The sequence below is a fragment of the Hyperolius riggenbachi genome, chromosome 8 (genome assembly GCF_040937935.1).
Source record: "Hyperolius riggenbachi isolate aHypRig1 chromosome 8, aHypRig1.pri, whole genome shotgun sequence".
NCBI classification, from domain to species: Eukaryota; Metazoa; Chordata; class Amphibia; order Anura; family Hyperoliidae; genus Hyperolius; species Hyperolius riggenbachi.
The window spans coordinates 96,999,520-97,021,304 of NC_090653.1; the positions used below are offsets into that span (position 1 = coordinate 96,999,520).

The window sequence follows — 21,785 nt, forward strand, 5'->3', positions numbered from 1 at the left end:
GGCTCTCATACTACATGGAAGGGGGTAAAATTGGTCTGTGATCTTTCATTAATCTTTCAATTATGTACACAGCTTAAGTCTTCAGCTGCCTACTGTTCACACAGTCCCTACTCCCAGATGGCATCATTTCACCATTGAAATGTGAACATTTGGCCTGATAAGCACTCAATCAATGCAGGTATGTGACGGCTGTCTTTCTTTTTCTTGTAGAGGAGGAAAAATATGCCTTTGTGAACTGGATAAACAAAGCCTTAGAAAATGATGCCGACTGCAAACACCTCGTTCCTATGAACCCGAACACTAATGACTTGTTCCGTGCGGTTGGAGATGGCATTGTGCTGTGGTGAGTGAATAGATGGGGCAGTGTACATGTCTGACTATGAACTGTACAGATAATGGGACATTGTTACTACACTTTTTGAGCTTTTCACTACTGTGGAGATGGCATGTTCTATAAACCATGATCTATAATTTAATAGCACACCTGCATTATGTGGCTAAAACACTTGTTACAGCAACAACTAACTTATATTCTTCGATAAGAAAATCCTAGAGTGTACCTAAGGCTGATCCTAACAAAAAAAGTTAAATACTTGCCTAGGTAGATGGGAGTGTGTGGCAGGGCCGGGACGAGACCTAGGCAAGAGTGACTCCACCCTCAGGGCGCAGTGTAGGAGGGGCGCACAACTCACTCAGCTATCATTCCCCTATTGTGTTTGAAGCATAGAGAAATAAAAGGGCATACATGGCAGTGACTGCAAGCCAGATATCTAGAAATGTGTTGGGGGCCCTGAGGTGCCTCTATAGGTGGCCATACACCTGACGATTATGGCCAGAATCGACAGAGACAAATGTAACTCTAATCAAATCTGATCAATTCTGCCCATTTACTACAGCAGATTCCCGTCTGATTTCAGCATGAAATCTTCAAGGAATCAGCTGAGCTCGCCGCATCCGCACCTCCGTTGCCCCCGAATGTATAAATGTGCCCCCAGTGTGTGCATTTATACGTTATCTGTCCTGTTGTAGCCTCCGCGCAGTGTCCTGTAATTTCCGGGCGGTTTTCCGTATGGGCTACTGGCGCTTAGCATTTAACGTCGGTGCATAACGTCTGACGTCAGATGATAGGCACCAGTGGCATGTACGGAGAGCCGCCCGGAGGCTACGGTACATTGCGCGGAGGCTGCAACAGGACAGGTAACGTATAAATGCACAAGGGGGGCACGTTTATACATTGCGGCAGAGGTTTGTCGTCTCGTCGCTCGGTCCAGAAATCGCTGCTGTACCGCCGCGCACCTGACCAAGCAACTTCGGCCTGACATCTTGCAGCATGCGCGATGGACAAAGCGACCAATTTCTTTCCCGAAATTGGTTGCTTTGTCGGTCGGGCATGCACTTGGAGGCAACGATTTTCATACAATTTGATTATAATTATCGAATTAGATGGTCGATCGGCTGCCAAGTCGCCTGATATATGGCCGCATTTAGTCTAATAGCAATCAGTGTATGACAGCAGGGGTGGAAGGGATGGAGGTGCGCATTTTTGTGTCTCAGCCTTTCGTGCTGGGCGACCTTGTCCCAGCTTTGGCGCCTGGATCCTCCAGTGGCTTCCCGTGTCCCCCTTCCCCCGGACAAGGGCTTGCCAAATGTGCTATCAAGGCCTCTCTCCCTGCGGTGTCCGAGCACCACAGTGCTGTGCCTGCACAGTGAGCCACGCCTCCATGCTACTGTGTGGACACTGTTGTACTCGTGCGGACACGGTGCAGCAATGCTCCTGCAAGAAGAGTGGCATGGCTGTTATCTTCCATAGGTTACCGGGCAGCGATGGTGATCTGAAGGAGGATGAGGGAATCCTTCGGAGTATCCCGAGGCTTCCCTCCTCCTAGGTAAGTATTCTAACCAGTCTTGCTGAGGTGACCCAGTGTGAAAGCGGAGGCTGATGCCGAAACGAGTGCCGTGCATGAAGGTAGTGGGCGAGGATTCTGGTGTGCTATTGCAGCGAGCGACCAAGTGGCCAGGCAAATGCAGTAAGCGGCAATCTTTCTTCTTTCCTGCATTCCTGTCATTAATAGCCTTTTCATAGGTTATCAGTTGTGAGCAGGCAAAATTGCAAACTTAATTTTGCAGGAAAATGTTGTGAAATTGGAGCCAAAATGTGCTTTTTTAAATGTATTTATTTTTTTGCATTGTTTATGGGGCTAGTTTTCCACGGTTTATTGTACCGTGTAGTGAGCAAATCATTAGAATCTACAGTATAGTAGTATGTTTATCAAGGCTGACCCTGGGAACCTAAAAAATAAAATGCATACATACATTGTATGGGGGCTATGCAGTCAATTCAATTGAAATTCAGACCAAAAGACTTAAAGCGGAACAGAAGATTAAAAAAAAACTAAACAAAAAAACAAACCCGTTTTACTTACCTGAAGCTTCTGCCAGCCCCTTGCAGCTGCCCTGCACCGGTCCTCCACGATCCTCTGTTCCCCCGCCACCAGATAGTTTTGGTGCATCGGTGGGCCACTGGGCCTCTCTGGCCATGCGTAGCTTTGCTTGCATTCCCATCCGCAATAGCAGGATGCTATTGCAGACAGGAACGCGAACAAGGGCTACGCATGGCCAGAGCTGTGCAGGCGCAGTGGCCTATCGACTTACAGGTCAACCGAACCAAAACTAGCTAGTGGTGGGAGAATGGAGGATCGTGGAGGACCGGCGCTGGGCAGGGTGGCTGCAAGGGGTTGGCAGAAGCCCTACATAAGTGAAACTTTTTTTTTTTTCTTCCATTTTCTGTTCCGCTTTAAATGCAAATTCTCAGAATGGCAAAACAATTTGTGGAAAATGTTGCAGTTTTACAAAAAAATTTTTTTGCAAAACTGGTTTGGGAATATTCACTCATTCTCATCAGTCACTAAAGGGGTAAAATGTTAACAAATTTGGTCTTAATGCTGTATGCTTTATAAATGTTTAGCTGCTGCTGTTTCTTTTATGTACTATGAATTCATAATCTTTGTGTTGTCTCTCATTTTGTTTTCTAGTAAAATGATCAACTTGTCCGTACCTGACACCATTGATGAAAGGGCCATTAATAAGAAAAAGCTGACTCCCTTCACTACTCATGTGAGTCACAAAGGCTGAACAGGGTGTTCAGAAATCCTCTTATTAATTGGAACGCCAAACTGATATTAGAGCTACAAAGCAAGGGCCATGCAATGAGTCAGAGCCTCCAGTGAGGTCACACCTAATGATCACGCAGTCACCACCCTTCTGTTGGTCTACCACCCAATATTTAAAGGACAACTGTAGTGAAAAGAATATGGAGGCTGCCATATTTATTTCCATTTAAACAATACCAGTTACGTGGCAGCCCTGATGATCTATTTGGCTGCAGTAGTGTCTGAATCACACACCTGAAATAGGCATGTAGCTAATCTTGTCAGATCTGACAATGTCAGAAACATCTGATATTCATATGCTTGTTCGGGGTCTATGGCTAAAAGTATTAGAGGCAGAGGATCAGTAGAATAGCCAGGCAACTGGTATTGCTTAAAAGAAAATAAATATGGCAGCCTCCACATCCCTCTCACTTTAGCTGTCCTTTAAAGTGGTCTGAAACTCTAACATAACATTCAATAAAAATGTATTACTCATACAGTTATCATATTTGCTTTTGTGCACAAGTAATATTCTGTCTACAAATTACAAGTTTCCAAAGTGTAGTTTATCTTGCCCTGAAAGCTGCCATTGCATTTTATTCCAGCTGCTTTTTATTATATTTTAAAATCTTCTAGTGAGCGGTTCTGAACTGTGTGTATGTTTAAAGCACAGAGAGCTTCTCAGAGTGTTTTCAGTTGTTTACACACAAATGTAACAATATTGGAATGTAAACGAAGATGCTGTTCTCTCCAGTCTGGATGCGGATTTCAAGCTGAATAGCCTTTCCATAGCAGGACAAAGTGCTGTGTTTAACTGTTTCAATGATGATCTGCTTCAAATTGTTTCTGGGATAGTAATTTAAAGCTGTAAGGGCCCATTCACACTAGAGCGTTTTGCCAGCAATTTCAGCAAAATGCTCAAGCGACAGCGCTTTTTAAAGCGCTAGTGCTATAATACCCTATGGGCCCGTTCTTACTTGGACGATTTGCGTTAATCGCCAGCGATTAACACAAATCGCCTGACGCAAACATGTAGCCTGCACCATTTTCAGGCGATTTCCCGGTGATCGCGTTTCAGTGCTATAGAAGCACTAAATGCGATCGTGGAAAAATCGCTGCAGTGTCCACAGATTTTTTTTTCCGTGGAAAAATCACTCCTGCAACAGCGTTTTGCGCTTTTAAGTGTGAATGGGGCCTGAGGAATGTTTTAGAGCTAAGTAGAAATGCTGACTTTCAGACCACTTTAAGTTAAAACACACAATTGGTTGAAACCAGATCTGCAGTCTGCAGACCATACCTTTTTCGTTTTTCCTGCAGGCAAAAATTCTCATTAATTGTACAAAAACATACAATTACGGTACATGCACTGTAATTTTATTGCAAAAAACAAAAAAACCCATATGAAGGCTTCAGGCTTCATCAGAGCTGTTTTGGCAAAATTGCTTATTTCGCCTAATACTATTGTGCACAGCTTTTTGTCTATGCTTGCTTCTGTTCTTGTAGTTGTGGCATAGATCCATGTGTTGTACGTTTTTAATAGGATAAAATGGACAACCCATAGGTAGGCTGTTCTGCAGGTAAAGTAGGCCCATTATGATGGTGACCAAATAGAAAAGAGATTTTCAAAACAAAATTCTTCTTTGTTGCATATTAAAGCTGAATAAAGATTTTTAGATGGTTGTTGGACAGTCCTCTTTAAAGATCAGAGGAAACGTGGGTTTATTGGGTGGTTGTGTTCTGCCTGTTGTGCCTTCTCTGTTGGCTGTGCCTTTATATGTGGGGAAAGTTACAGGGAGGGGAAACTCAATAGTGCTTGGCCAGGAAAAAAATCAAATGCAACAAATTATGGTTGATTGTAATGGACAGGTGTGCCTAATAGGATTTTTGCCTAATTCAATTACAAATGCTTGCTGCTAGCTGGATCAATGAGTCGGGAGGCTTCTCATTGGTTCACCTAGTGGACGTATGAGGAGCCCTGGTGGGCACTTCAAAAATGCTTTTTTCGGGCCTCTAGTGTTAGAAGACAGAGAAGAGGACTGCATTGGTGGCAATGACAGCAGGTCTGGTAAGCATTGGAAATAGACTGTGGCAGCAGAACCTGGCATTCAGCAGTGGACGCTGGAGGTGGCAGGAATCCTGCTGGTTCTATCGGTGGATGCTGGGTAACAGTGACTGGTGACCATGCATCTTCCAGGGGAGCGAGGCAGCAGTGCCGTGGTGATGAAAGCTCCACATTGCAAATACCTTATTCTACATCGCTCTGCTGCAAATGGGACACAGGAGCATTGCTCAGGTGAATAGTAGCTATACTTTTAGTCTTTACACAGAAATTGAACTTGTTGGAAAATCCTGAGTGATGTGAGTTGATAAGCTTGCATGCTTTGAGCTCATCACCTTGAATTCCATATAGGCCACAGACTTTGTGCAGGTAGTTCTTTTAAAGGGTAATGCAGTTATTCTATAATGCCAATGGTTTGCTCTTTCTGCAGGAGAATTTGAACTTGGCTCTGAACTCTGCTTCTGCCATTGGATGTCATGTGGTTAACATTGGAGCTGAAGACCTAAAGTCTGGGAAGCCTCATCTGGTTATGGGGCTCCTCTGGCAAATTATCAAGATTGGATTGTTTGCAGACATTGAGATCAGTAGAAATGAAGGTAAATTGACAGCCCATGAGGACTATCTTTAAATGACAGATGCACTGCATTCATTTTTACATGGCACCTATTAATGATTTCCAGACTTCGGTAAGACTGTGGCTACAACCACTGTTTGATAACTGCTGTACCAATTCATACATCCTCATGTTGTCCTTGGCAATCTCCAGTCTGGCCTCTCTTATGCCTAGTCAGTTTGGAGCCATGATTGAACAGGGAGGAACTAGTTAGAAGGAAGGCATAGCTTTAGCTTACTGAACAAGCCTGATTGGATGTGAGTAGATACCTTTCTGTTGCTGAAGAACTATGAGTTGGTGAAGCAGGTAGATTATTTTTTCTCAACAGAAAAAAGGTTTGTTCCACAACTTTTTGTGCATAATTAAAGCAATACACACAAAGAATTGCACATGAAGTAGGAGTTTAAGCTGTGGGTATTCTTGTCCTTTAAGATCATTGAAGGTTTACTGCATGTTGTTTTCCTTACCTAAAGGCCTATTCTTCACTTCTTGATCCTGTGATGCCCATCACCAGGCCAATACATAACTGAAAATATTCCTGGTGGAAAGCAGAAAATGCTGCAAATCAGACACTTAGATCCTCCCTTTGTGTGTTACCTGTATGTTGGTATTCTAGTAGACCATGACTTATGCCTGTACTGAGCATACATTCATATTTCCAGGAATTTTAATCTCCTTAAATTGCATGTTTTTTATTATATTTCATAACCAGTTTATTCATAAATGTTGAGCCAGGAGTGTAGGTTTGGAATATTAAATGTGGTTTGATGGAAGTGAGCTAGTGTTACCGAAAAAACTGGTTCCAGGGCTTTAAGTGACAATAAAAGGCATTGTATACTTTTTAACAGCCTTATTTACTGTGGATAAGGAAAAAAAGTTGGAAAGCGTTTGGATCCCTTGTCAACTTTTAGTTGCTTTTTGAGTCTCCATTGAGCATGTTTTGGGCTGAAGTTTGGTCTTTGCTTTGTGACCTGGACTCCCTGTGTTTATGTGGGGTATCATATGTCATCAAGGTAATTTTGGCTGGAGAGCCATTCTAAATTATATTACGATATTTCAGATATGCTGCTTTTGCTCTGTTTGCAATATTACAGGATATTAATAACAGAGTACCCAAGCAGCTCGGGGTGACCCAAAACCACCAGGAAAGTATAAGGGACTAAAAGAGACCGAAAAGCCCTCCTACTAAATAGTAATGCTTAGTGTGATTTGGTTTCTTAAAACAGAAGGTATTTGTGATCATTCAGCTTTAACTGAACATCTGTGGTTATCCACAATGCACCACTACTGAATATGCTATTTTTTTCTTTGTGACCCTAAAGCCAGGCTTTCACCCAGAACCACTGGTGTATAGCAAGGTTATAGCTTTACATTTTACAGGACCACCACCCCCACATCCAGACAGCCTGTTTCAGACTTTTGGTCCTCAATCCCTGCCATGTACTGAGGAAGACCAAAAGTCCAAAACAGGCTGTCTGCATGGTGGGGTTGGTGTGGCTCTGTAAAATGTAAAGGTATAGACTTACTGTACACCAGCTCTTCTGGATGTACAGTAAGCCTAGCTTCAGGGGCTTAAAGAGATTTTGCATATTCAGTAGCAGTGCATTGTGGGAAACCACAGATGTTCTCTTAAAGCTGAATTATCGCAAATACCTTCTCTTTTACACTATAAATAAGGCATGATTCCAGCCTTACTTTTAACTCTTTGATTCTCAAAACCTTTATGAACCTATCCCGAGAATGAGCTACTGTGCATTCTGGGGCAGTGCTGAAGGCTTCTGTAATTTTCTCCAGCAGTTTTAATTTATAATCTGAAGCTGCCTCCATCTCTGCTAGCATTCAAAACATTTGTCTAATTGTTGGCAGAAACCGAGGGAGCTACAGATCGCAAATTAGAACTCACAGAGGATGCCTCCGGAGTCTTCAGCACCTTTGGGGCTGCAGGGATAGGAAAAATTGCCACAGAGTGCATAGAGGCTCATTCTCTCCATAGGGCTTATGAAGGTGTTTGAAAAAATATGTACTTTTTATTTTGAATTTAATCCTGCTTTAAGGGCCCATTCACACTGTGATATTTGGTACTACAGTATGTCAACTGGTTGGCAGTGCAGCGCGTAGCATCGTACGCCAGTGTACCACCATTACGCATTGCCAAGCTGAGCAAAATGATGAGGCTGTTTTTGTGAACGGTCCTCAAATCCTAGTCCTTCAGAAAATTGTATGATTGGAAACTGATTGTCATCTAGCTAATGTCTTGTGTGTGTTCCAGCTCTGGCTGCTTTGCTTCGTGATGGAGAAACCTTGGAGGATCTGATGAAGTTATCTCCAGAGGAGCTGCTCCTGAGATGGGCCAACCACCATCTGGAAAATGCTGGCTGGCAGAAGATCAGTAACTTCAGCTCAGACATTAAGGTACTGCTATGGAGCTAAGCTGCTTCCAACAAAACGTTGCAATTCCCTTTTTTAGATAAAAATTATCTTTAGTATAGGAAAATATTTTTTTTTTAATCATTTTTTCATAATTGTTGGAAAATGAAACACAAGTGTGATACATTGGTCAGATCTTACAAAAGTTTTAATTAACCTGAAAAACCGTTTTGATTATGATTTCTATTGCTTTAAAATCGGATCATTTTATTGTATTGTGTGGGGCCATCTTAAAGGTACCCTGAACAGACTCATTAAAAGCAGATCTGAATTTGCCTGGGGCTTCCTCCACCCCCCGGACGCCATAAGCATCCTGCACATGCGCGGATCAGGATTTTGAGAACCGCACAGGATGCTTACGGCGATGGGTGCGTAATGCGCATTTGCGCACGACTTTGCCAGAAGTCGCCACACCAATGGGGCTGCCAGCAGGACCACAGAGGGGACCTAGTGGTCTATGGGGGCCAGGGGGGCTGGGGGAAGTCCCAGGTAAGTTCAGATTTGCTTTTAATGTGTCTGCTCAGGGTCCCTTTAAGGACATCTTCTCACTGGTCCGCTGCTCACAGATAGACAGGATTAAATATTGTGCTTACTATGCAAACTTCCACATAACAGGAAATGGAAATCTTCAGGGGCCAATTGGGATCCCAGTCTTGCTTTGACGGTTAAGCTTCTGCCATACGCTAACATTTTCAGTGCTCCTGGAGTCCACTCTCCAGGTAATTCCAAGGAGAATCCTAGAATCAGCCAATGCTTGCCTCCTTAAATAATCAGTTTAGTATGTTTTTCCTCTAATGTATTAAACAGATTCTTGCTGATGTTTGTTCAGCTCTTTCTCTCTCGCTTTCCTTAGCAGACAGACGTTGAGAATGAGCTTTGAACTGATTAAAATAGATTTTTTTTTCTTTGATATCTTACATCATATGAATCAATGGGGCACATGCAATGTGTTGTCAGCCATATGTGCTCAGAACACAAGAGGGACTCTGGTATTGCTGTCTTGTGCTTCTGTTCTCTTGCTCCCCAAGGCAGGTTGGGATAGATTTCAAGTAGATTGTTCACCTTGCAATCAATTGTTTCATAGACTAACATATTCTACATATCCTGGGTGTTTTTAAACATAGAGTTATTAACGGCAACGGGTGCCCAAGCAGAATGTGGCTGCCTAATAAAAAAAAAATATAAATGATTGTTTATGTAGTGACTTTGGTATTTTTTTTTCTAGGGGGGGTGCACCAGAAAGTGTTTTTTGACGACCAGAAAGGGGGTTTTAAGGTTAGGTTTGGGGGGGAGGGGGGGATGTTATGTTTAGACACTGGAGAGGGGGAGAATGCTGTGTAAGGGTAGGATGAGATTTAAAGCGGAACTGAAAATAAATAAGACAGAATTTCACTTACCTGGGGATTCTGCCAGCCCCCTGCAGCCATCCTGTCCTGTGCTGGGCTTCCACGATCCTCCATTCTCCCCCCGCCAGCTAGTTTTGCTTTGGTAGACTTGTAAGTTGATGGGCCACTGCGCCTGCGAAGCCCTGCCACGCGCATTCCCCTCTGTAATAGCGTTGTTCGCCGGTGCAGTTGCGGACGGGAACACAAGCACAGCTACATGTGGCCAGAGCTGCGGTGGCGCAGTGGCCTGTCGCCGAAGCTGAAACTAGCTGGGGGGGAGGGTGGGCAGGCGGATCTTGGAGGACCGGCGCGGGACACGATGGCTATAGGGGGCTGGCAGATCCCCAGGTAAGTGAAACTCTGTTGTGGTTGTTTTGTCTTTTTACTCCAGGTCCGTTTTAAGTGTAGTAAAATATCGGAAATATTTACTGCTATTTTACTAGTGAAAACTAACACTAAAATAGTTGAATATCGGTAGATGTTACCAATCTTCTATTGGCTTTATCCATGTTTTTATTTCACGCTCACTGGAGATCCTTCATCCAGAACGTTTGTTGGTGACAGGTGTGCACATTTTCAAGTCTTTGTAGGTTACAATCATTATGGCACAGCAAATGGCTTTATGATCCCATGCTGGAAAATGTCTATGTGAGATAACTGCTGCTTTCCACCTCTGTTATCTGACCCTGAAAATGCTCAGTTATGGCTATTGAAGCTCTGACTAGTGTTGGTATTTGCTGGTGTGAGATAAAGCTTATCTCCAGACAAGTGATCTTCAGTGCATGTGATCAGTGAGATTAATGCATATTCTGCTCTTGTTATATTGAAGCATACATGCCATTGGTGTAACCGTGTCGGGAGGAAGCTCTGCTAGGAAAGGTGTAGCCTGGATGAATCACTGCAGTGATAAAAGAAAAGGAATAAGATGGCTCCAGTCTGGGTTATTTATTTATATTTTTGTATTGCTGTGTTAGCACTTTGCTTGCTTTGCGTGTTAATACACATTTTTATTATTCTTTCTAATTCCATATTAGTTTTGAATATCTGTAACCTATTTGCAGTACTAGATTCACGGCTATTCTGCATGGCTCCTTCACCATTCACTAGTTCAGTGTTTTATATTCGACAATATTGTCCCACTGACTGACTCCATAGAATATTTCCATGCTTCCCATGGTACCAAATGCATACTGACCTTCAAGGGCAACTGTAGTGACAAGAATATGAAGGCTGTCATATGTATTCTTGTTAAGCAATACTAGTTGCCTGGCAGCCCTGCTGGTCTGTTTAGCTGCAGTAGTGTCTAAATCACACCAGAAACAAGCATGCAGCTAATCTTGTCAGTTCTGACATTAATGTCAAACACCAGATCTGTTGCATGCTTGTTCAGGGTCTATGGCTAACAATATTAGAGGCAGAGGATTAGCAGGACAGCCAGGCAACTGGAATTGTTTAAAAGGAAATAAATAGGGCGGCTTCCATATCGCTCTTGCTTTAGTTTTCCTTTAAAGTGGATCCGAGATGAAAAACTAAAACAAGTAACTTTTCTATATATCTTATCTAAAGTTTAGATCTTGCTGCAAACAGCTTCAACAGTTTATTTATTCCTGTGATACAATGAGAGCAGCCATGTTCTGTTTGTCACATTACACACAGGCATCTGTATCTCCAGCCCTCACCCTGTGAAAACTTCACTCCCCTTTCCTCCTCCCTTCTGACTCTGAAATCTCTAGCTAGTAACCACCTCCTCCTCCTGCCCAGACTGAGCTCCCATAAGCCCTTGATACTAATGGCCTATACTCACGGGCTACTTTTCTTGCCTGTCGCCTGCACACGGGAGCTTGTGCGCGACAGTTCGGCGACAGCTCGCCGCCAAGTCCCTCCGCATACACACGCGGAAGTGGGACTAGGGATGCGACGGAAGCTGTCGCCGACGTTCCTCCCCCCTGCCGAAACTCAATGCTCCGGCTATTAGGTTGCTGTCGGTAGTCCGCATACACACGCAGACTAGCGACAGTTGCGGCGGTTGACCGCCGCCAATCGCCTGGCGACAGCAGCGACGAGCGACAGTTCGGGGTGCGCGCCTCATACTCACGGGCGACCTGTCGCCGCAACACGTGCGCGCCACGTGGTTGCGACGACAATTGTAGCCCATGAGTATGGGCCATAAGGCTTAGAGTGCCAAGGCACTCTGGAGAAGCTGTGGGTGAGGCTTGTTTAGTTTATAGGGAATTAGAGTATTAAAATAACAAAAAGTATTTGACTTGAGGAATGCCCTATAAACTATATGAAAGGAACACAATTATGCAATGAGAAAAAGTTTATCTCGGATCCACTTTGTCACCTTTTGGCCCTGATGTTGGGAGGAGTTTTTAAAGTGTGGGTGGGGGGATTCATTTGTCAATTTTTTTTTCCCCCCCCCTAAAATTCTTATTGGAACTGAAAGTTTGCAGATGGAACTTTTGAAACCTTTACAGGACAATGTACCATATGTATGTCACACATTTATTCACTTTGGTTTATTGAATGAAAGCATTGCCAGATACAGTAAGCGGTAAAGCTGTTATGCTAGGTACACACTGAGATTTACTGTCAGATTGATTAACAACATGTCTGGTCTGATTTCCGATCGATATCCGATAGAAGTGAACGGAAAAGTCAGAAATCGTTTGGAAATCAGATCGGACATGTTGGAAATAATCAATCTGACAGTAAATCTGCCAGAGCATCTCATAGTGTGTACCTAGCATTATTTATTTTATTTATTTATTTGTTGTATTTATAAAGCGCCAACATATTACGCAGCGCTGGACATTAATTTAGGTTACAGACAATATTTAGGGGTGACAAACAGCAATATGACAATACAGGAATACAAGAAAACCAGATCACACAGCACAGTATGAGTACAAGGCAATGCTTAGTCAGTCACTGGATGGGAGCATGGAGTTAGGCAAGTTAGGTTCACTCAAATGCATAGCATGGGTGCACAGTAATAGAGGTGCATGATCAGGTAGGACACAAAAGGAGTGAGGACCCTGCCCAAAGGCTTACAATCTAGAGGGAGAGGTAGGGACACGAGATGTAGGGGACCAGAGTTCGGCTGTGGGTTTAGAGCAATTGTGAGGGGTGGTAGGCAAGAGTGAAAAGGTGAGTTTTGAGGGCCTTCTTGAAGGTGTTGAAGGAGGGGGCTGCCCTAATGGGTGGAGGTAGGGAGTTCCATAGTGTCGGAGCGGCTCTTGAGAAGTCTTGGAGGCGTGCATGGGACTGGGTGATGCGGGGGACGGTCAGGCGAAGTTCATTGGAGGAGCGGAGTGAGCGGCTTGGTGTGTATCTCTGAGTAAGATCAGAAATGTAGGTTGGACAGGTTTTGTGGATGGATTTGTAGGTCAGACACACTATCTTGAATCTGATTCTGGACTGGATAGGAAGCCAGTGGAGGGATTCACGGAGAGGAGCCGCCCTGGTGGAGCGATGGGAGGAGTGGATAATTCTGGCAGCCGCATTCATGATGGACTGCAGTGGGGCTATTTGGGTCTTAGGGAGTCCAGACAGAAGGGCATTGCAGTAGTCGAGGCGGGAAATTATGAGGGCATGGATGAGGAGTTTGGTGGTGGCAGGGGTCAGGAAAGGGCGAATCTTACAGATGTTACGAAGGTGGAAGTTGCAGGACTTTGTGAGGTTTTGGATGTGGGGAGTGAAGGAGAGTGCGGAGTCCAGGGTGACACCCAGACAGCAGGCTTGAGAGGTAGGGTGAATAGTAGTGTGGTTAACAGTGACCTGCACATCTGGGAGGTCCAGGGATGACCAGGGTGGGAAGATCATAAATTCCGTTTTGTCTAGATTTAGTTTTAGGAACCTAGCGGACATCCAGGAGGAGATGGCAGATAGGCAGGAGGAGACCTTGTCCATGGTAGTGGTGGATATGTCAGGGGTGTGGAGATAGATTTGGGTGTCATCTGCATACAGATGATAGTTAAAACCCATGGAGGAGATAACCTTGCCAATGGAGGATGTGTATAGGGAGAACAGTAGGGGGCCAAGGACCGAAATCCAGATTGCAGTGGGTCTAGTAGTGAGTTGGCCAAGGGCCGAAATCCAGATTGCAGTGGGTCTAGTAGTGAGTTGGCATTGAGGTACTGGGTCAGGCGTTTGTGAACCAGACGCTCAAGGAGTTTTGAGGCGAAGGGGAGGAGGGAGATCGGGCGGTAGTTGGAGGGTAGCGAGGGGTCGAGGGAGGGTTTCTTGAGCAGAGGCAGTACAGTGGCCTGCTTGAAGTCTGAGGGGAAGGTGCCTGTGGATAGGGAGAGGTTAAACATGGTAGTGAGGACTGGGGCCAGATCCGTGAAGTGAGGCTGAAGTAGATCAGAAGGGATAGGGTCAAGGGGGGAGGTAGTGGTATGGGAAGTCTGCAGTAGGTGGTTGACCTCCTCAGTGGTAGTAGGAGTGAAGGAGGTGAGGGGAGGATAGGGTGGAGAAGGAGTTGGTTGTGAGCAGGTGGGAGGTGAAGATTGAAGATTGGATATTTCCTGACGGATGGAGACTATTTTGTTGGTGAAGTGGGTGGCTAAATCTGTGGCAGAGAGGGAGGAAACAGAAGGTGGGGGGGTGGGTTTAAGCAGGGAGTTGAAGGTGCTAAAAAGACGCCGGGGATTGGAAGCTTGTGCTCCGATGAGCTTGGTAAAGTATTCCTGCTTCGCATGAGCAAGGGCAGTGTGGAACTGCTGCAGGTTAGTCTTGTACTGTAGGAAATCCTGGTTTAGTCGAGTTTTCCGCCATTTTCGTTCAGTGGCGCGTGTTTCCCTCTGGAGGTTGCGAGTATGGGTAGTGCGCCAGGGCTGGGGGTTAGGGGGTCGGTTGCGGCGGAATATTGGTGGAGCAGCTTTCTCTAGGGCTGATGAGAGAATTTGGTGATACTGAGCTGCAGCAAGATTAGGACAGGTTAGGGTGGGGAGAGTGGAGGATAGGCCATGGAGGGAGTCAGCAAGGACGCCAGGGTTGAGCTTGCGTAGGTCTCGCTGCCATTGACCAGGTGGGTGGGCGGGTAGTTTGGAGGTGCCTTCCGTGAGGAGGTTGAAGGCGAGAAGGTAATGGTCTGAGGGTGGAAATGGTGCGATGTCGAGGTCTGCAATGGTAGTGGATTTAGTGAATATAAGGTCGAGAGTGTGACGTGCAGTGTGAGTGGGGGCGTTGGTGTGTTGTACTAGGCCATGTGAGTTGGCTATGGTGAGTAGCCGGGTCGCAACAGAGTTCTTGGGTTCATTGATGGGTATATTGAAATCCCCGAGGATGATGGTGGGGAGGTCAGAGGAGAGGATGTGTGGGAGCCAGGAGGCAAGGTTGTCGAGAAATTGTCGTGTGGAGCCCGGAGGGCGGTATAAGACTGCAACAATGGCTGGGAGGGGATTGTAGAGGCGGATAGTGTGGGCCTCAAATGATGTGAATTGTAGGGAGGAAGGTGGAGTGAGGACACGGAATGTGCAGGATGGGGAGAGGAGCAGACCCACCCCTCCCCCGGTCCTGTTGTCTGGTCTGGGGGTGTGACTGAGGTGAAGCCCCCCGTATGAGAGGGCAGCCTCTGCGGCAGAGTCAGAGGGGGTGAGCCATGTCTCAGTGAGTGCGAGCATGGTGAGGGATTTGGAGAGGAAGAGGTTGTGGGCCTCTGTAAGTTTATTGCGGACGGATCTGGCATCCCAGAGACCGCAGGGTAGGGGGAGCATGTGTTTGTGAGTGGGATGGATGGAAATGAGGTTGGGGCGAGGATGGGTGTTGAAGTTGTTTGTGGACAGAGGGCTGTGAAGCGGGTCAGCAGGGGATGCTTGTCTGGCAGCAGGCTGTGGCCCAGGGTTAGGCGATATATCACCAGCAGCAAGTAAGAGTAGGAGGGAGAGAGTAAGCAAATGTGAATGGGATTTAAATGTTTGTGAGGTTTTTGAGCTGCTGGAGGGAGAGAGAGATTTCAGGAGAGCTAACAGCTCATGAGAAGCTGAGTAAGGTGAGCAAAGCAGAGCAGATGAAATGAATATGGAGTGAGGTACACTGGGAGGATGCATATTGCAATGCAACTTGTAGATGTTTGCAGACAGGCAGAGCATTAGGGCTTACTGCATTTATATAATGTTGATTTTTATATTTAATTTATTGAATAATCTAGTTCAAGCTTAAAAATACAAGTAAAGCTAGTCAGCCACATTTGAGCGCGTGGCAGAATTTAGATATTTAACCACTTGCCGACCGCCCACAGCCCATGGGCGGCGGCAAAGTGGATGCCTTAAGGACCGCAATACGCCTTAGGGCGTTGCGTCCTTTTCCTATGCCGGGGGAGCGATCGCGTCATTGATGACGCGCGCTTCCCCCGGCAACTGGCTCCGCCCACCCGCCGTAACATCCCGCCGGCCATACGCAAGCGCCGGCGGGATGTTAACCCCGCGATCGCCGCTACAAAGTGTGTAATACACTTTGTAATGTATACAAAGTGTATTATACAGGCTGCCTCCTGCCCTGGTGGTCCCAGTGTCGGAGGGACCACCAGGGCAGGCTGCAGCCACCCTAGTCTGCACCCAAACACACTGATCTGCCCCCCCCCCCGCCCACTGATCGCCCACAGCACCCCTCAGACCCTCCCCTGCCCAACCCCCAGACCCCTGTTTGCACCCAATCACCCCCCTAATAACCCATCAATTACTCCCTGTCACTATCTATCAACGCTATTTTTTTTTTATCTCCCCCCCCCTGCCCCCTCCTGATCACCCCCCCACCCCTCAGATTCTCCCCAGGACCCCCCCCAGACCCCCCACCCCCCTGTGTACTGTATGCATCTATCCCCCCTGATAACCTGTCAATCACCCGTCAATCACCCATCAATCACCCCCTGTCACTGCCACCCAACAATCAGCCCCTAACCTGCCCCTTGCGGGCAATCTGATCACCCACCCACACCAATAGATCGCCCGCAGATCCGACATCAGATCACCTCCCAAATCCATTGTTTACATCTATTCTCTCCTCTAAACACCCACTAATTACCCATCAATCACCCATCAATCACCCCCTATCACCACCTGTCACTTTTACCTATCAGATCAGACCCTAATCTGCCCCTTGCGGGCACCCAATCACCCGCCAACACGCTCAGATTGCCCTCTGACCCCCCCTTATCAATTCGCCAGTGCAATATTTACATCTTTTCTTCCCTGTAATAACCCACTGATCACCTGTCAATCACCTGCCAATCACTTATCACCCATCAATCACCCCCTGTCACCCCCTGTCACTGCCACCCATCAATCAGCCCCTAACCTGCCCCTTGCGGGCAATCTGATCACCCACCCACACCAATAGATCGCCCGCAGATCCGACATCAGATCACCTCCCAAATCCATTGTTTACATCTATTCTCTCTTCTAAACACCCACTAATTACCCATCAATCACCCCCTATCACCACCTGTCACTGTTACCTATCAGATCAGACCCTAATCTGCCCCTTGCAGGCACCCAATCACCCGCCCACACGCTCAGATTGCCCTCAGACCCCCCCTCCCCCCCTTATCAATTCGCCAGTGCATTAATTACATCTGGTCTTCCCTGTAATAATCCACTGATCACCTGTCAATCACCTGCCAATCACCTATCACCCATCAATCACCCCCTGTCACTGCCACCCATCAATCAGCCCCTAACCTGCCCCTTGCGGGCAATTTGATCACCCACCCACACCATCCGATCGCCTGCAGACCCGCAGTCAGATCACCTCCCAAGTGCATTGCATCTGTTCTCTCCTCTAAACACCCACTAATTACCCATCAATCACCCCCTGTCACTGCTACCCATCAGATTAGACCCCCATCTGCCCCTAGGGCACCCAATCACCCGCCCACACCCTCAGACCCCAGCCCTGATCACCTCGCCATTGCATTACTTGCATCTATTCCCCCCACTAATCACACCTTGAGACACCCATCAATCACCTCCTGTCACTACCTGTCACCCCCTAGCACACCTACCCATCAGATCAGGCCCTACTTTGCCCCGTGTGGGCTCCTGATCACTCGGCCAAACCCTCAGATTCCCCTCAGACCCCCTTCCGATCACCTCCCCAGTGCATTGAGTGCATCTATTTTCCCCTCTAATCACCCCCTGAGACACCCATCAATCACCTCCTGTCACCCCCCCTAGCACTCCTATCCATCAGATCAGGCCCAATACAACCTGTCATCTAAAAGGCCACCCTGCTTATGACCGGTTCCACAAAATTCGGCCCCTCATAGACCACCTGTCATCAAAATTTGCAGATGCTTATACCCCTGAACAGTCATTTTGAGACATTTGGTTTCCAGACTACTCACGGTTTTGGGCCCGTAAAATGCCAGGGCGGTATAGGAACCCCACAAGTGACCCCATTTTAGAAAAAAGACACCCCAAGGTATTCTGTTAGGTGTATGACGAGTTCATAGAAGATTTTATTTTTTGTCAAAAGTTAGCGGAAATTGATTTTTATTGGGTTTTTTTCACAAAGTGTCATTTTTCACTAACTTGTGACTAAAAATAAAATCTTCGATGACCTCGCCATACACCTAATGGAATACCTTGGGGTGTCTTCTTTCTAAAATGGGGTCACTTGTGGGGTTCCTATACTGCCCTGGCATTTTAGGGGCCCTAAACCGTGAGGAGTAGTCTAGAAAACAAATGCCTCAAAATGACCTGTGAATAGGACATTGGGCCCCTTAGCGCACCTAGGCTGCAAAAAAAGTGTCACACATGTGGTATCGCCGTACTCAGGAGAAGTAGTATAATGTGTTTTGGGGTGTATTTTTACACATACCCATGCTGGGTGGGAGAAATCTCTCTGTAAATGGACAATTGTGTGTGAAAAAAAATCAAACAATTGTCATGTACAGAGATATTTCTACCACCCAGCATGGGTATGTGTAAAAATACACCACAAAACACATTATACTACTTCTCCTGAGTACGGCGGTACCACATGTGTGGCACTTTTTTACACCCTAAGTGCGCTAAGGGATTTCACAGGTCATTTTGCGACATTTAGTTTCAAGACTACTCCTCGCGGTTTAGGGCCCCTAAAATGCCAGGGCAGTATAGGAACCCCACAAATGACCCCATTCTAGAAAGGAGACACCCAAAGGTATTCCGTTAGGAGTATGGTGAGTTCATAGAAGATTTTATTTTTTGTCACAAGTTAGCGGAATATGACACTTTGTGAAGAAAAACAATTCAAATCAATTTCCGCTAACTTGTGGCAAAAAATAAAATCTTCTATGAACTCACCATACTCCTAACGGAATACCTTGGGGTGTCTTCTTTGTAAAATGGGGTCATTAGTGGGGTTCCTATACTGCCCTGGCATTTTAGGGGCCCTAAACCGTGAGGAGTAGTCTTGAAACAAAAATGACCTGTGAAATCCTAAAGGTACTCATTGGACTTTGGGCCCTTTAGCGCAGTTAGGGTGCAAAAAAGTGCCACACATGTGGTATTGCCGTACTCGGGAGAAGTAGTATAATGTGTTTTGGGGTGTATTTTTACACATACCCATGCTGGGTGGGAGAAATACCTTTGTAAATGACAATCTTTTGATTTTTTTTTTTACACACAATTGTCCATTTACAGAGTTATTTCTCCCACCCAGCATGGGTATGTGTAAAAATACACCCCAAAACACATTGTACTACTTCTCCTGAGTACGGCGATACCACATGTGTGGCACTTTTTTGCACCCTAACTGCGCTAAAGGGCCCAAAGTCCAATGAGTACCTTTAGGATTTCACAGGTCATTTTGAGAAATTTCGTTTCAAGACTACTCCTCACGGTTTAGGGCCCCTTAAATGCCAGGGCAGTATAGGAACCCCACAAATGACCCCATTTTAGAAAGAAGACACCCCAAGGTATTCCGTTAGTAGTATGGCGAGTTCATAGAAGATTTTATTTTTTGTCACAAGTTAGCGGAAATTGATTTTAATTGTGTTTTTTCACAAAGTGTCATTTTCCGCTAACTTTTGACAAAAAATAGACTTCTATGAACTCACCATACTCCTAACGGAATACCTTGGGGTGTCTTCTTTCTAAAATGGGGTCATTTGTGGGGTTCCTATACTGCCCTGGCATTTTAGGGGCCCTAAACCGTGAGGAGTAGTCTTAAAACGAAATTTCTCAAAATGACCTGTGAAATCCTAAAGGTACTCATTGGACTTTGGGCCCTTTAGCGCAGTTAGGGTGCAAAAAAGTGCCACACATATGGTATCGCCGTACTCAGGAGAAGTAGTTTAATGTGTTTTGTGGTGTATTTTTACACATACCCATGCTGAGTGGGAGAAAGATCTCTGTAAATGGACAATTGTGTGTAAAAAAAATTAACAAATTGTCATTTACAGAGATATTTCTCCCACCCAGCATGGGTATGTGTAAAAATACACCCCAAAACACATTATACTACTTCTCCTGAGTACGGCAATACCACATGTGTGCACTTTTTTGCAGCCTAACTGCGCTAAGGGGACCAAAGTCCAATGAGCACCTTTAGGCTTTACAGGGGTGCTTACAATTTAGCACCCCCCAAAATGTCAGGACTGTAAACACACCCCACAAATGACCCCATTTTGGAAAGTAGACCCTTAAAGGTATTCAGAGAGGGGCATGGTGAGTCCGTGGCAGAATTCATTTTTTTTTTTGTCGCAAGTTAGAAGAAATGGAAACTTTTTTTTTTTTTTTTTTTTCTCTCACAAAGTGTCATTTTCCGCTTACTTGTGACAAAAAATAATATCTTCTATGAACTCACTATGCCTCTCAGTGAATACTTCGGGATGTCTTCTTTCCAAAATGAGGTCATTTGGGGGGTATTTATACTATCCTGGAATTCTAGCCCCTCATGAAACATGACAGGGGGTCAGAAAAGTCAGAGATGCTTGAAAATGGGAAAATTCACTTTTTGCACCATAGTTTGTAAACGCTATAACTTTTACCCAAACCAATAAATATACACTGAATGGGTTTTTTTTTTATCAAAAACATGTTTGTCCACATTTTTCGCGCTGCATGTATACAGAAATTTTACTTTATTTGAAAAATGTCAGCACAAAGTTAAAAAAATCATTTTTTTGCCAAAATTCATGTCTTTTTTGATGAATATAATAAAAAGTAAAAATCGCAGGAGCAATCAAATAGCACCAAAAGAAAGCTTTATTAGTGACAAGAAAAGGAGCCAAAATTCATTTAGGTGGTAGGTTGTATGAACGAGCAATAAACCGTGAAAGCTGCAGTGGTCTGAATGGAAAAAAAGTGGCCGGTCCTTAAGGGGTAGAAAGCCCTAGGTCCTCAAGTGGTTAACTACTTGTTGGCTTTGCTTCCTTGATCTGAGGATGACTTTGTAGCTGAAAATCAGAACTGGACGATCTATCAGATAGTTTATGGATAGTTTCTCAGGGTTTCCTGTCTTGGTTTTACCTCTTTCTCCCCACCCCCCCTAAGGTCAATAGAGCATACCGGTACTTAAAGGACCACTATCGTGAAAAAAGTAGGCAGTTAAAATGTGACAGATTTTGGGCCAGTCCATCTTTTTAAGGGGGATTCTCAGGGCTTTCCTTGTTTTCAACAGCATTTCCTGAACAACAGTTGCAAAATCTAACTAACATAATAGTGTGCAAGTGATTAGGGAGGCCGGCTGGTATCTTGCTATTTTGGCAGTTAAACTGCTGTTCAGGAAATGCTGTTGAAAACAAAGCAAACCCTTGAAATACCCTATGAGGAGGTGGATTGTCCCAAAACCTGTCGGTTCTGTCAGATTTTAAATGCCTACTTTTTTTCGCGATAGTGGTCCTTTAAAGAGGAACTTAAGCCAGGAATAAAAAATGTAGTTTTACTCATCTGGGGCTTCTACCAGCCCCCTGCAGCCATTCCGTCCTCACGGATCCTCCGGTCCCCCACCACCAGCTAATTTTGTTTTTGATTGACAGGCTTACTGCGCCTGCGCAGGCCTGGCCATGCATCTCCTTCTTCGCGATCCTGTCCGCAATAGCGTCCTGCACAGGCGCCAAACGCTATTAAGGACAGGAAAGCGGAGAAGGCTACGCGTGGCCAGGCCTGTTCCTAAATCTAGCTGGCGGCGGGGGACCAGAGGATCTGAGAGTGACTGCGAGG

The 21,785-nt window shown here is 45.5% G+C and overlaps 1 protein-coding gene across 2 annotated transcripts in view; it reads left to right on the top strand.

Moving 5' to 3' along the window:
- Positions 1–21,785, top strand: part of PLS3 (plastin 3) — a 153,484-nt gene that overhangs the window by 94,734 nt on the left and 36,965 nt on the right. For both annotated transcript variants that reach the window (XM_068250917.1, XM_068250918.1), the window contains 4 exons: positions 211–343; positions 3,033–3,114; positions 5,639–5,804; positions 8,091–8,233. In XM_068250917.1, the coding sequence (XP_068107018.1) occupies positions 211–343; positions 3,033–3,114; positions 5,639–5,804; positions 8,091–8,233 (524 nt within the window). The remainder of the gene's footprint in view (positions 1–210; positions 344–3,032; positions 3,115–5,638; positions 5,805–8,090; positions 8,234–21,785) is intronic.